This window comes from Euwallacea similis, chromosome 36 (genome assembly GCF_039881205.1).
Source record: "Euwallacea similis isolate ESF13 chromosome 36, ESF131.1, whole genome shotgun sequence".
Taxonomy (NCBI): Eukaryota; Metazoa; Arthropoda; class Insecta; order Coleoptera; family Curculionidae; genus Euwallacea; species Euwallacea similis.
In genome coordinates, this window is record NC_089644.1 from 165,557 (window position 1) to 182,427 (window position 16,871).

At 38.3% G+C, this 16,871-nt stretch overlaps 1 protein-coding gene across 1 annotated transcript; it reads left to right on the forward strand.

Annotated features, from left to right (window-relative positions):
• Nucleotides 1-9,218: 9,218 nt before the first annotated feature.
• On the forward strand, nt 9,219-14,528 carry LOC136418588 (uncharacterized). The gene has a single exon (XM_066404692.1). It carries the CDS (start codon nt 9,219-9,221, stop codon nt 14,526-14,528), a length of 5,310 nt encoding a protein of 1,769 aa, XP_066260789.1.
• Nucleotides 14,529-16,871: the final 2,343 nt, after the last annotated feature.

The following is a 16,871-nucleotide window of genomic DNA, read 5'->3' on the forward strand; positions in this document are numbered from 1 at the left end:
AGGGAACATTTTAATAGTCAATGTGGTATCACAGCAGAACCCTCCATCCAACATTAAAGTTTGTCCCTTTAGATCCCAATCACCCTGTATTTCTGTCTATAATCTATAATGATTATGGATTTTAGAAAATATTTAACCAGGTTGCATAACCAATTTCTGAACCTCGGCAAAAAATCGTGGCACATTAACATTCGGACATCGTCTAAAAATTCCATGTCTAAGAGTAGATTTTAAAAACAAAATATGGAATCTTTATTTACTGACAGTTGCTGTTGGTTGTTGATCATAATTTAGTGAAAACTGCACGTGGTGCAGCAACAAATACTAAAATTCGCGATTTAATCATTAAAAAATACCTTGAAAATATGTAATAGCGTTCGCAAGATCGCTGTAGAGCTGAGTTTGGCAAAATCTACAGTTTATGATACATAATTAAACTGTATAGGGAAACAGCCAACATCAAGATATCAAAGAAAACTTGTAAAAGTGTGCAAAGTATCTCGAAGAGAAACTTTGCGCGAAATAACTGCAGACAGGAACAATCAAGCGGAGCTTAATATTTCGCGAGAAACATGCAAAAGACTGATTCACAAGTCTGGTTTAGGTTTTTAGTGCATTCCGCTTTGTTTTTTATTACTTTATCTGCCAAAATTAAAATATGAACGAATTATTTTTGATTAAGGAAAAACCTCTTCTTATTGAAAAACGAGTAATTAGGTCTATACAGGTCAGAAACAGTCCACAAAAATTGCATTGAGTAAAATTAAAGTAAAATAAAAAAATAAAAAAAAGTAAAATTCCCAAAAAGTGTAACGATATGAGGGTGCATGTCTGCACGGGGTTTGGGCAAGTTTCAGTTCATAGATGAAGCTATAAACGCCGAAAAGTACCAAAACAATCTACAAGAAAATCTTTTGCCAAGCGCGTAATGTTTGTAATTTGTATCCGGAAGAAAACTACTAGTTTCCAACAGGATGGTGCTACATCTCATACAACTAAATTTACAAGATGATTTGAGGAAGACAAGCTAAAAGTTCTTTCAATGCCAACCAATAGTCCCGATCTTAACTTTATTGAAGACATATGGCATAAAATAAAGCAGAAATTAAGAAACTATCCACAACGAACCGTTCTTGAGTTAAAAATTAAAATCACTGACACATGAGAGGCCTTTTTTCGCTGGAAATGTGTTTATCATTGGTTAAATCAATGCCTAATCGTATAGAGGCAGTTATTCAGTCGAAAGGTGATGTAACTTCCTACTAATTCTTATTTTTTGTTCAAAAATTATGAAGCATCCAAACATTTATGCGTTGTCAATTTAATTGTTTTTTTTTTCATTTGTTATAGTAACTCAACTTGTCTTTCAAATATGTTTTTGTTGTTAAAGAAATACACTTGATATGACAAATAAACGTAATCTTTTCGCTTCAACAAGCCTTTGAACGGTGTTATTAATTTTTTTGTTAATTATTTAGTTAAACGTCGATATCCGAACTTTTATGTGTTAGGGCTCGTATATATCGTGGACGTAAAGTAACCAAATAACAGGTAAAAGTCATAAATGTATTATAAAAAAATTAACTAAATCATATACGTCATCATAACGCTACTCAATTAAACTCACCCAAAGTCACCAAATTAAATAATAATGTACTTATAACATCAGTTAAAATTGATTAAATCGCTTTGACATTTTATGATTGCTGAGGCATTTTATGATGTCAGCGAAAATGCAAATTTCCAATGGATAAAAATGATCAAATCGACTTGGTCAATTTTTGCTGTAGCGATAACCGTGTTTTGACATGTCATCCTTTTGGTTTGAGTGATATAAATATCGTTATTTTGTTGATAAAGAGACCAAATATTGTACAAAAATGAGTGGCAAATCCGGACTTAAATAGATTTATAGTACAGAGTAAAGGCCACCGATATTTTTTGGGCTCGCATAAAACACTCAACAACTCAACTATCATAAAGGATGTTTAATACCTTGTTGTTAGTAAAACCATGATTTATTTTACTTTTAGATTCAGTTGAGCTACACAAGGAAGAAAATAAAATAGACTCGGGTGAAACTAATTTCATACAGGGTGTTCCTAAATATCATGTACATACGAAAGGGGGTAATTCCTCAAGTCATTTTACGAAAAACAGTTCATTATTATAAACATAGATCCGGAAATACATTGTTTCCAAGATACAGATCATTAATTGTTTTTTAAAAAACGGTGTTTTAAAAATATCTAAAATATTCTGTGACCGATTTTTTTTAAATTTGGTAGTAGTGTTTGTAGTAATAAAAAGTTAATTTGGCTCTAACTAGGTTAAAATTATTAAGTCTGGAAATCACCCCCCTTCGTTTACAAATGATATTTAGGAACACTGTGTATAAAGTATAGTTATGAAAAAAAGTTAAAAATCGTTTAAAGTAAAATAAACTTTTTTAAGTGCAACTAACCCTTTCCTGATTTTCCTGACTTTCAAGGCAAAGTTGTCATTCGGCAAGACAAAGATATAAATTTAAATTGGAGTTGGTTTTTCAGCTCCCCACCAGAAAATATTGACAACTTAAAAATAAAACTATCTTTGCGTGTCAAAGCATTACACCCAGAACACTTAGAAGTATCCAGAAAAAACTTATAAATAATGTACGGTTATGTCTAAGGGAGAATGAGAGACACTTTGAACATTTAGGATAATTATAGGTTAATAAGAAAGTAGAGTATACAGGGTTATTCACCCAAACCGTTCATTAGAAGTTTACTACGATCTAAAAGTGATGCTAATTTGAAAATTTGGAGTTAAGTTAAGTTCGACATATACTATTTTTAAAAAATATTTTCAACTTGCTGTCACTTCCGGTTTAACCGGAAATAGAACCCCCACTATATTATTTTATTTTTAGATTCTACGTAATATTTTAGGTACATTTTCTGTATAATGTTCTATACTTAGTTCTTACCGTTTTTGAGATATTTGACTTTGAATTAAAAACGTGCCTCTGTAATGACCAATTTTAAAATTGCATATCTCCGCAGTTATTAAAGACATAATCACCATATTTTGCAGAATGTCAATACATAGTCTTAGGTTCACACTTTCACTAGTTATATGGCTTAGTATTATACAGGGTGTCCAAAATTCAACTCCTAACATTTACATTTTTGAAGTTACAAAAGTCGGTTTTTTTAAATGGGACACCCTATAACTTTAAGCAGTATCAAGTAGAAAATGTAATTCTCTATCGAACTGTATTAGGGTTACCTATATCTATTCCAAACCATTTTCGAAATAATTAAGTTTATGGGAAACTAATAGTACATATTCATTCTGGTAAATTTTTATTCTTCGCGTAATTGGCCATGGAAAAGAAATAATGACAGTTATTACTTTCATTGTACGTTTTTGGTTTTTGGTGGCTGTTAGTAGCAAAATTAAAGTGAAACTTTCAATCAAAATGGAAGAATACACAAACGCTGATATTCTCAATTTTGATTCAAAATTTCACTTTAATTTTGCTACTAACAGCCACCGAAAAACAAAAACGTACAATGAAAGTAATAACTGTCATTATTTCTTTTCCATGGCCAATTACGCGAAGAATAAAAATTTACCAGAATGAATATATACTATTAGTTTCCCATAAACTTAATTATTTCGAAAATGGTTTGGAATAGATATAGGTAACCCTAATACAGTTCGATAGAGAATTACATTTTCTACTTGATACTGCTTAAAGTTATAGTGTCCCATTAAAAAAAACGACTTTTGCAACTTCAAAAATGTAAATGTTAGGAGTTGAATTTTGGACACCCTGTATAATACTAAGCCATGTAACTAGTGAAAGTGTGAACCTAAGACTATGTATTGACGTTCTGCAAAATATGGAGATTATGTCTTTAATAACTGCGGAGATATGCAATTTTAAAATTGGTCATTACAGAGGCACGTTTTTAATTCAAAGTCAAATATCTCAAAAACGGTAAGAACTAAGTATAGAACATTATACAGAAAATGTACCTAAAATATTACGTAGAATCTAAAAATAAAATAATATAGTGGGGGTTCTATTTCCGGTTAAACCGGAAGTGACAGCAAGTTGAAAATATTTTTTAAAAATAGTATATGTCGAACTTAACTTAACTCCAAATTTTCAAATTCGCATCACTTTTAGATCCTAGTAAACTTCTAATGAACGGTTTGGGTGAATAACCCTGTATAGTTTAGTTTAAAAAGGTAAATAAAAATAGTCTGAGGATGAATTATTAGAGTTGAAACGTTAATAAATGTAAACATTTTATACATGGGTCTGTCAAGAATAAGAAGCGTTTTCGAAATATGAAACAAAAATTCCAGGACCGTATTTAAAATAATGAAGTTGATACTGATTACTTAGTTATTAAAATCTGTACAATGACGTTCGATATGTTATTTTGTAGAGAGTAAAAAGTCGTGAAACTTTGTAATTTAAACTTCTTTTCTGCAACAAATAGTATACGAAATACGAGAGATTGAAGTTTTGGACTATTTTCATATTTTTTCAAATATCTAGGAAACTACCGAAAATGTGGCAACCTTGCAGCAGTTTCCTTAATCAGCTCCATAAGGCACCAATTTAGTCTAATTTAATTGAAGTTGTAACTCTCACCGTTTCGAAGATAGCAATGGTAGGCACACCAAAAAAAACACCCTGTATATCAGCCACGAACCTATTGATCACGCATTACGAGGGGTAAACGAAACAGGCGTTTTTGAATTGCTTGACAGGAGGGGTAAAAGAATTCCCCAAAAATAAAACACATGATGATCTAATAAAAAATGTAGATCCACATTGAAAACTTTGTGACTATGGAATCACGTTATTGTCGGAAAAGTAGTAAATTATATCTAGATCCGAGTTTGTCCATTAGCAAAATATATGACCTCTATGTACAATGATGCAGAGAAGAGAACGAAAAATATTTTATGTCGGAAATAACGTACCGGAGAACATTTTGCAACAACTACAACATGACATTTTTCCACCCCAAAAAAGACTAGTGTGAAATCTGTGCGCAACATAAAAATAAAACAATCCCAGAAGAGGTCTACAATGAACATCTACGACGAAAAAATTAGGTAATCAATGCGAAAAGTTTAGGCAAAATTCGAACTACTGAAGATAGATGGTACCTTCTTTAGCGCTACTTTTGACTTACAAAGTATACTTCAGATACCTGCCTCTGGAGTATCTCAAATGTATTACTTGTTAAAATTATGTGCATACAACTTCACAATTTATGAAGCGGCACCTCCCAATAATGTATTCTGTTTTGCATGGACCGAAATAAACAGTCAAAGAGGTAGTGCAGAAATTAGAACGGCATTGTTAAGATGGATTAACACAATTCCACAAGTTATAAAAAAGATTAGTTTATACTCTGATACATGTAGTAAACAAAATCATAATCAGTTCATTACTGCATTAGTGTTGTATGTCGTACAACATACCAATATCAAGGGTATACAACACAATGCTTTAAAGAAAGGCCATTCCTAGATGGAAGTGGACTCTATGCATAGTGCCATAGAAAAAGCAAAAAAAAATTGTGAAATCTAAAGAATGAATGACTTTCTCTATGTATTTAAGCCGACGCGCTCAAGAAGGGTGAAAAATAAGACAAGCGACCCATAGTACGTCGAGGAGTTATGATTCTGTGATTTTTTGAACTTAAAATATTTGGCGTCAGTCTTTTTGAAAAATCGTAATAAAGACGATTTATGAAATCAAGTCTCATAGCCAAAGCTAAAAGTGATGAGATATGAAAAGACAAAACCCGGTCGTATTCTCTTTTAGTATAATTACAGAGACCCTGAATTTCGTGTCTTAAAGGTTTTTATTATATTTATGTATCCCGCCAGTCTAGACCCAAAAAGGAATAAATAATAATATTAGGTTTCATTTAAGAGCAAATGTCTAGACTTATTAAGAATATTGATGACTAGATAAAATAAACAAAATATGAAATAGGACTACATACCCCATATAGAAGAGGTTTGTAAGTCAGTCTTAAAAAGGACACTGCCCTTGTCTTTCGATAAGAAAATAAAACGCTCCAGCTTGTTTGTGTTAATATTTAGTGCCGTGTTTCATTCATACCCATTTTCCTATGAAAATCAAATAGTTTTTGGCAAAGGAAGACTGGCTGAAATTCCCAAAGATATTTTGCCATTATATGTCACTTTTAGCAATACCTGAATAGATAATAATCTGCTTAAGCTACGTTTAAACAACATTATCCCACTGGAATTTCATGCCTGGTATAAATCTATCCCAGTGGATAAGAAAAAAGCTGTGAGCATACCCGAACCAATAAGTGATTTAGAAAATTTGATCATAAAAATAAAATATAATATTATTATTTTTATTTTGGTTTTTATTCATGACCAACTTAATTTTGAATTATTTTAACTTACATCATAAAATTCCCAAATCATATTTTTTCAAAAACTTACATTTTAGTAGGTTTATTAAAAAGTACAGTATTTCATACATCTATATTCGAAAATTCATATACTTGCCAAAATTTTTTGATTTTACAAAGAGCTTTAATATTAAAATGCTCCTAAGAATTTACTATTTTAATTTGGTCACTTTTGGCAATAAGCCCATGATATTTGATCATTAATATGACATATTAATGGATAAACACAAAAAAGAAACCCAACAAAAAGCAATCCAGGCCAAGTGTGACAAAAAAGTTATCCCACCCATAATACCCCAACCGATTTTGATTTCAAATTGGTCGGCTAATTTTTTAGGTGATAGTTGGAAATTCAATTTGGAAGTACAATGGACCTAATACAATGAGCAATCAAATTTGCCAGTCATTTGGGTCCTCACATGGAGTTGAATTCCATATTAAAAATTAAAAATTGGTTAGAATATTACATACCTTATGAAGCTTTTAAGCTTTTCCACAACAATATCTCTCTCTGGTGGGGTCCTCAGAAAGAGTGTAATTGGGGGTTTTTGAAAGCGTCGGTTAACTTTGATTCCCCTGTTTCCCACCTCTATGAACCCATCGAGGTGGCGTGGTTGGAAAGCAATCGGGTTAATTTCATCGTCATCCGGAAATATAATAACGCTATCTTTATGTATTTTTAGGCGAGCGTAGAACTGCTGATCCTCGATTTCTACTCTGACTCTTCTCAGCGGCATTTTGTGAAGACGATTTTCTTCGAACTGAATCCAATTTTCCATGCACATATCTATTTTATCTGACAATTACAAAAAAAATATTGTAATGGAACTCGTGAAACAAAACTCGGAAACACTTCGGTAGATTTTTTATTCCGCTCGTTATGATACACACAACCCTTAATCGTTTACAAAACTAAAGATCTGAGGATTAAACTGACATTTAAATAGAGAGAGCCATGAGTTAATGAGGGAAGCGACAAAATTCCAGGAACGTCGAGTTATATTATTATAATTGTTATGATCCTTTTACAAGCTTCGGGGTATCTTAAGTACCAAATCTGGGGGTCAGTACTCATAGGCGTACTCCGGTTTTAGGCAATTAACAAGACAATCCACAGATGGTAACTTTCTAAATCCTTAACCCGTAAAGTCAAGATAATGGTAAGAAAAGATGATTTACGGGGGTGTTGCAGCTGTAGTGAGATTTTAGCAAAATGTAGATATTTTAGACTTTTGTCTTGACGAGGAAAAGGAGTGAAAGTTTTTTATGAAGGGTAACCCTTATTGGAAGATAATGGGTTCCCAACATATGGCCATCCCGGACATACCACTAAAGTAGTGAAAATTCATAGGCGTAGCCTAAGGGTACATTACAACAGTTTTTTTCCCTTTTTTACAATTTAAGTATCAGTAGCTTTTCCCATGTTGGATCTAACTCAACAAAAAATACACGTTGTTGATAACAGAAAGCGGTGTCGGGGTTATGTTTGTGTTTACCAATGTGTCGGTGTCGGTAACAGTGTAGCGTGCACCTGGAGTAAACGGATTCGATTTGTTTTATAGTTTTTTGTGGAAACACATGAAGGATCAGTATTCAACCCGACAGAGAAATTGATCCAGTAGATTGAATATGCACTTTTCCTACTAAATCACTTTATTTGTACTAGGTATCTGTTAAGACTATAACTAGTTACATCGGACTATTTCCTTAATTAAGATATCCGATGCTACGCCCCTGTATTTGTAATTTCGTTTTAGTTCCCGAATCCTACTAGGTTTTTTTTCTGTAAGTTAGTTTAGTAATAGTCACGTGCATTCAAGGAATTCTCAGCGTTAGCACCCATCATCCCCAGATGGTGGTTGTTTTATGATTGGGATTCCTAGCAATGTTCTTTGTCGGAGCCATACTGTCCGTCCAATTTAAACGCCGCTCCGCCGGCCTGGCCAACGAAGGCCCAGTCGGCTATTCATCTGGACGTTGCGCGTTAACACGATGAGTAGCCGGGAAGCCGACAATTGCTTCTAAGTTAGGGGTACGCCTATGAGTACCGGCCCTTAGCTCTATTATTTAAGACCCAAAAAATGTAGAACTCTCTCTCTCATCTATCATCTCTCAGTGCAACAACATCACGACCAAGAGACTGTGAGATCCTCAGCTACCTCGCGCACCCCTTTCCGACTTGTAATATCCACTCCGGGCGTGAATTATTAAGTTGGTTAAGTGCATTACTTCGTGTATTGTTCAATAGTGCAATAAATGAATTGTAAAGTACTCCCGAGTTCATTGTCCGCGAGTCACGAGATCCTGTAAAATATTCACGAGGGTGGTACTCGCGCCAATCGAGGAACGAACCCCCTAACCCGAACATATGGTCCTTCGAGCCGGATTTTTCCAGCACCTTCACGGAAGCCGTCGGAATTCAGGAAGCTGCAGCGTAAGCAACAAGGAGTCGCACGTCAAAAGGTCAGTCCTTTCCATAATTATAACCTTTACTCCGAATCATTTGCCTAATTCCTATCTGGTACTGTGTTCATAAATCGCCACGGTATCGTCTCGAAAGACAATAGTCATTTGGGCACGTTTATCCATGACTTCTCGGTAATTCGATTACAAGTTACAACTTTGTAGGCAAAGGATTAAAAGTCACGAAAAATCACGTAGTGCATTTGTAGACTGGATTTCTCAAATATCGAAACAAACATCTCGTTATCTCGTTGAAACTAAGAAAGGGTTCGTAACGTTATCACGATGTCAATCTCAGGTGATGAACAGATTACCGCGGAACTCGATTTTAAAAGACTAAAAAATGGCAAGGCTCAAATCAAGGGCGAGTTAACGCGTTTCTCAAATTTTCTGAATAAGACGGATTTAGATAAGTCTATTAATGTTCTACAAGTAAGATACGATAACGCGAAATCATTCCTAGAAAAATTTAATTCGATTCAAGCTGAATATGAGATGTTACTAATTAATGATTTTCCCGACAATTATGATGAAGATGAGCTTGCAAAGGAACGCAATATATTTGAAACCCGGTATTATGAGGCCTTGGCCGCGGCGCATGACATATTAAATAAGCACATGCGTGATCAACAGCAATTCGCGGCCGTCGCGGCAAATCGAAGCGCGGGAGGAGCGTCGTCAAGCGTCGTTTCCCAAAGCGGCGCCAGTCAAATTAGCACCGGCGCCCTACCGAATGCCTCAGTTAAGCTTCCGTCGTTAACCCTGCCGGAATTTAATGGAAACTACGCTGACTGGCAGATGTTTCGGGACATGTTTAACGCGATAGTGCATAATAATGTCACATTGTCTGATGCGCAACGTTTTTACTATTTAGCAGCCTCCCTAAAGGGGGAAGCAAAGGGCATAATAGCTTCTCTAGCCCCCACTGATGCAAATTATGCAACCGCGTGGGAGCTACTCAAAAAACGGTATGAAAACAAAAAAATCATCATGAACTCGCATTTGAAGGAAATAATGGGGTTGCCCACGTTAACCAAAGAGTCGCACATGCTATTAAGGGATTTTTCGAATAGTTTTTCCAAAAATTATCGGGCACTCGAATCCTTAGGTGAAGATGTAAGTGGGTGGAAAACCCTTTTAATCTACATACTTGTGTCCAAATTAGATAGCAATACAAGGCGCGAATGGGAAAATTATTGCAAGGACATGAATTCGCCGAAGATAGACGACTTCGACGAATTTATAATCCGACGGTGTCAGATGTTGGAGACATTGGACACGAAGGTTTGTTCAAACTCGAAAAAATCGAATGAATCAAAGTCTTTTGTTGCCGCTGACAAACCCCATCGTGCAAGGTGTCCTTTCTGTAAAGAAGAGCATTTTATATACTTTTGCGACAAATTCAAAACACTATCGATATCAGATCGCTTCGAAGGAGTGCGGAAAATGAAGTTGTGCACAAATTGCCTGCGATATGGGCACAAATCTTCTGAATGTAGATCATCGGGTTGCAAAATATGCCGTCAGAAGCATGCAACATTGTTACACAAGTCGCAAGAATATTCACGAAATGCTACTTCTAACACCAACCACGATACCGGTAGCGGTCCTCCTTCGATTAATAATCGTTCAAATACTCCAAGGGATGATAATGAACAAGCCTCGGTAAACGCAACAATGACAAATGCCTGTCAAAATCCTACGAATTGCTTCATCCTTTTATCGACCGCGATTGTGGACGTTTATCGTAAAGACAAAACCCGAGTCCCATGCAGAGTTTTATTAGACTCGGCAAGCCAATCGAACTTCGTCAGTTCATCAATGGTCAAAAAACTAAATTTAAACCTCTCGAAAATTGATCTTCCTGTTATAGGAATAAATCAAATAAAAACGAAAATTTCACACACCGCCGAAATATCGTTAGCTTCTAGAAATACAGCCTTCAAAACAAGGCTAAATTTTCTCGTGTTGCCAACAATCACGGAATTTTCACCGCAAAATTATTTCGATAAATCCAAATTAAATATTCCCCGCGAATTGATCTTGGCGGATCCAAATTTCAACGTTCCCGCCGAAATCGACATGCTCTTGGGCTGCGAAGTCTTCTTTGACCTCCTCTGTATAGGACAAATAAAATTAGGCAAGAATCTCCCGACATTGCAAAAAACCCTACTTGGCTGGATAGTAGCTGGTCGAGTCCCGTGTGGTCAAGGTAAGGTAGGCAAGGCAAATGCCACATTATCGAACTGCTGTCTCACTCAAGATTCCTTGAATGAGAAGCTAGAAAGGTTCTGGTTAGTAGAAGAAGTCAACCCGAATCCGCGGGCCAAAATGACCAGGGAAGAATTGGAATGTGAAAGCCATTTTGTACAAACGACAACTCGGGACAAGGATGGCAGATTCGTAGTAAAGCTTCCGTTAAAGGACAACTTCAAGGAATTGGGCGAATCTGAGCAATCAGCGCTCAGCAGGCTGTATTCCGTTGAGAGGCGGCTGGCGAAACATACCGAACTCGGAGCCGCATACCGAGCTTTCATGCGCGAATATCAAGATCTCGGTCATATGACGGAGATACCACGCGAATTACCCTCTACCAAAACTCCCATTTATTACATCCCGCATCATTGCGTTGAAAAACCCGACAGCACTACCACCAAGTTACGAGTAGTATTCGACGCCGCGTGTAAAACAACCAAAGACTTGTCACTAAATGATGTTTTGAAGGTCGGACCTACCATACAAAACGATGTGTTTTCGATATTATTACGATTCAGAAAACATACATTTGTGTTAATCGGTGACTTAGCCAAAATGTACCGACAAATCCTGGTTAACAAGGACGAGAGGAACCTACAGCGGATAGTTTGGCGAGACACCCCGAACGAAGAAGTTAAGCACTTCCAGCTCAATACGGTGACATATGGTACAGCCTCGGCTTCGTATCTTTCAACGCGATGTCTATTAGAAATTTCATCTAACATCGCGGAGAAATGGCCTACTGAGAGTGATGTGATAGCTTCGGACTTCTACGTGGATGATTTGCTCACGGGCGCATCGGACCTCCAGTCTCTCAAGGGCATGAGGGACAATATCTTGCGAACTCTGTCCGAGTACGGGTTCGAATTGAGAAAGCTACAATCAAACGATCGCAGGGCGGTGGAGGATATCGTTCAAACTAATTACGAGGCTAACAAATATTTGATTACCGATGGCTCAAGTGTCAAAACGCTGGGCGTTTCGTGGGTCCCAAGTCTCGACACCTTCGAATATAACTCGCAGAATATCTCGCAGGATCACTGCAAGGTCACGAAACGCACCATTCTTTCCATGGTCTCAAAGATTTTTGATCCATTGGGTATCTTAGGCTTCTTAACGGTACGAATAAAACTGATAATTCAAGGTCTTTGGCAATTAAAAATTGATTGGGATGAGAGCATTCCCAGTAGACTATACTCGGAATGGCTACAATTGAAAGACGAAATAGCACAAGTAGGTTTGATACATGTTCCGCGTCACGTTCTCGTACGAGAACCGAAAATCGTAGAACTCCACGGATTCTCGGACGCAAGCGAAAGAGCATACGGATGCTGTATATACCTACGCTCGGTAGATGCAAATGACATAATCGAAAGCCACTTGTTGTGTGCCAAGTCTCGAGTTAGTCCTCTGAAGACTCTTTCGTTACCGCGGTTAGAACTCCTGGGAGCGTTGCTATTGGCAAGACTGATGAAAAAATCCTTAGAAGCGCTAAAACTCGATATAACCAAGACGGTTTTATGGACGGACTCCACGATTGTACTATGTTGGATTGCGAACGAGCCCAAAACATGGAAAACGTTCATTGCTAATAGGGTTGCGGAAATCCAACTACTATCGCGCGTCGAAGATTGGAATTATATCCAATCGGAAAATAACCCGGCAGACATCATATCCCGCGGTGCGAGTATAAAGTCCTTAGCCAACTCCAAGTTGTGGCTACACGGTCCTAACTTTTTCATCCACCCCGATACATGGCCTGAAAATTCAGATATTTCGAATTTCACGAGTGCGACCGCAAAAATTCCCGAAACAAGGGGGGTGTCAAAATTATCCCTGAACAGTCGAGCTCAAAATTACGAAATATTTGAAAAATTTTCAAGCTTGAACAAATTAATACGTGTGATCGCGTATTGTTTGAGATTCATCGAGAACTTAAAACTGCCCAAGGACAAGAGAAACACGGGTCACTTAAGCTCTCGCGAGGTTCAGCGGGGTGAACTGCTCATGGCAAAATTAGCGCAGTCGCAAGCCTTTTCCTCCGAAATTCAAGATCTAAAACGAAAAAATCACGTTTCAAGGAAGAGCAAATTAAACTCTTTATCGCCGTTTATTGACCAGGACGGTGTCGTAAGGCTCGGTGGTAGACTAGCTCATTCGAACTGCCCGCATGATAGCAAGCATCCGATCGTTTTACCGGCTAAACACCCCTTTACAAGGCTTGTCGTGGATCGCGAGCACAAGCGTACGTTCCACGCTGGTATTCAAGGTACGTTGTCCCACGTGAGGCAAAAATATTGGCCCATTAATGGCAAGCAAATCGTAAAGACACACGTTGGAAAATGCGTGACGTGTTTCAGGGTTAGTCCCAATGCCGCGATTAACCCGAAGATGGGCGAGCTACCCAAATCCCATGTCACCCCGTCGCGTTCATTTTTATCCGTGGCTGTTGATTACGCGGGACCCTTCGAATTAAAGGACGGTAAAACTCGGTCCAGAAAACTAATAAAGGGGTATATTTCTATCTTTGTTTGCCTCGCGACCAAGGCAGTCCATATCGAGGTCATCACGGACTTAACTAGTGACGGTTTTTTAAGCATGTTGAAGAGGTTTGTTTCAAGACGCGGTCTCTGTTCGAACATCTATAGTGATAATGCTACGAACTTCGTGGGCTGTAACAATGAGCTCATTTCGATACAAACCCTGATGAATTCCAGTCAATTCAAGGCCTACACGTTACATTCAAATATACGATGGCAATTAATGCCGGCCAGGTCCCCTCATTGGGGCGGGCTTCATGAGGCAGCCGTGAAGTCATGTAAGCACCATTTAAAGCGTGTTTTAAACGGTACCCACCTTCATTATGAAGAGTTCTATACTCTTACCAAGCAAATCGAGGCGATCTTGAATTCAAGACCATTGGCTCCCATGAGCTCCGATCCTAATGACCTCAATGCTTTCACACCGGCTCACTTCCTGATTGGACAAGAGCTCACGGCTATACCCGAGCGTGATCTAACCAGTGATAAGATCAACTTCACGAAACGTTATCAGCACGTACAACTTATGAAGCAGCATTTTTGGTCCCGCTGGCAAAAGGAGTATCTTCATCACCTTCAGCAGAGGAACAAGTGGCAACGCGCTAGCGGCCCCAACCCACATGTGGGTTCCCTAGTACTATTGAAAGAGGACCACGTACCGCCCCAATGCTGGCCCTTAGGACGAATCGCCGCCCTCCACCCAGGGAAGGATGACATTGTGCGGGTCGTGACTGTGAAGACTAAAAATGGTGTCGTCAAAAGGGCCGTCACGAGAGTGTCCTTACTGCCGGTGCAATAGGCTCGCTGACGCCCACGCGCCTGCAGGATTAAGTGAAGTGTCCGCGGTCATTGAAAGTCAGAGCATAGCCTTTCAAGGGGGGGAATATGTTAAGACTGTAACTAGTTACATCGGACTATTTCCTTAATTAAGATATCCGATGCTACGCCCCTGTATTTGTAATTTCGTTTTAGTTCCCGAATCCTACTAGGTTTTTTTTCTGTAAGTTAGTTTAGTAAAAGTCACGTGCATTCAAGGAATTCTCAGCGTTAGCACCCATCATCCCCAGATGGTGGTTGTTTTATGATTGGGATTCCTAGCAATGTTCTTTGTCGGAGCCATACTGTCCGTCCAATTTAAACGCCGCTCCGCCGGCCTGGCCAACGAAGGCCCAGTCGGCTATTCATCTGGACGTTGCGCGTTAACACGATGAGTAGCCGGGAAGCCGACAATTGCTTCTAAGTTAGGGGTACGCCTATGAGTACCGGCCCTTAGCTCTATTATTTAAGACCCAAAAAATGTAGAACTCTCTCTCTCATCTATCATCTCTCAGTGCAACAACATCACGACCAAGAGACTGTGAGATCCTCAGCTACCTCGCGCACCCCTTTCCGACTTGTAATATCCACTCCGGGCGTGAATTATTAAGTTAGTTAAGTGCATTACTTCGTGTATTGTTCAATAGTGCAATAAATGAATTGTAAAGTACTCCCGAGTTCATTGTCCGCAAGTCACGAGATCCTGTAAAATATTCACGAGGGTGGTACTCGCGCCAATCGAGGAACGAACCCCCTAACCCGAACAGTATCACAGCTTGATATCATTAATATTAAGGGTTATGTTGTGGTACTTTACCTCGAGACAACTCAGAGATGAAAGGGCAATTTTTTAGCGGTTGTTTTTCCCTTTAAAAGCTAACTTCTCTTTCTGTTCGTCCGTTACTGTCACCCGGCAATTGACACTTTCCTGACAATGTCACTTGCCGGTGTAGATTTTCGGAGCGGGCAGTCTCTCGAGTGATTCACCACAACGGGAAGACTTCGGAATACTGTGTGGCGAAGCCAGCAGCGCGGTGCATTGTCATCCGTCTATTAACGACAGTGACAGTGCCCTACGAACCAAAGCAACATCTCGGTTCTGTAGAGAATTCAAACAACGGCGGTAAAACATTTTCCGTAACAGTTTCTGGCAATTTATTTCGGATTGTTCGACCAAAACTTTATAAAATCGTTGATCACACCAACAATTTCCTCTTTCCTTTTTTAGGCTCTGTTGTCTCTACATATACTCCGACAACTGGTAATATTAATGCTCTATACACGGTAGATATAAGTTTATTCTAAGTGTTGTAATAAAACATTCAAAAAGTTCCCGTTTTACGAATTCTGTTTGGAAATTCGCGTTGGCGTAGATAACTAACGAAAACGCCTAGCGATCTTATCCTGTGACCACGGGACAACTGATTAAATTTACAGTTGGCAGTTAGTGTAGCGGTTGAGTTCCGAGGTGTTTGCGTATACCGATTAGATGTTGATACAGTGTAACGTGTAGCTGGAGTTAACGTGGTAATCTGAAGTCTCGTTACTGGATAAAGAGATTGGAGGGATCAGTAGTCAAACCCGGCAAAGAAACCTGATCCTAGATATTGAATACGCACTTGTCCTACTCAGCCATTTTATTTACATAGGATTAATACTACACTAAGTATCACAGCTTTGTGTATGCAATACTGAGAGTGATGACAGTGGTACTTTACTTCGAGAAAGAGCCCAGAATGGTAAGAGAATCCCGAATGAAAAAAGAGGATGTTTTTTTTTGGGGAGAGGTTGGGACCCTGGGGAAAATAAATCTCGGTAAGACGTACTGGAGCCCGTACTCCAGTCTGTGTGTGAGATTTTTACCTATTAACAATCCCCGTATCTTCTGAGGATTTTGGTCCTAGTTCCTATAAATCCTCGATCTCTCCGTGGCAGTCGTCGTTGGAACTCATTCTCCTTTTTTTAAGATATCTCACAGCTCGCCAATTTAATGGCTGCAGCTCGACTTATCTTTGGGGTTTTTGGGCCTTTACTTCTCAACTTGTGTTGTCTGTAAGTTCTACAGCTAGTGTCGCTACCCCTTTCATTACTGAGTTATTTCGAGTTCTGATGTGTAATTTACCCGAACCTGACCTCAGTAATTCGTTTGGATGTATCTCTGTCTTTTTAAAGGTTTTGTCGGCTTTGATTCTCATGAAGTTGCGCACTGGTTGCCAATTTAGATTATAACGCATTACTTCGTTACTAATGAATCTTGGAGCATTCACCGTCATTCGGAGGTAAATACTTTCAACCGATTTTGTCTGTCTAAGATGAAATTCCGCGA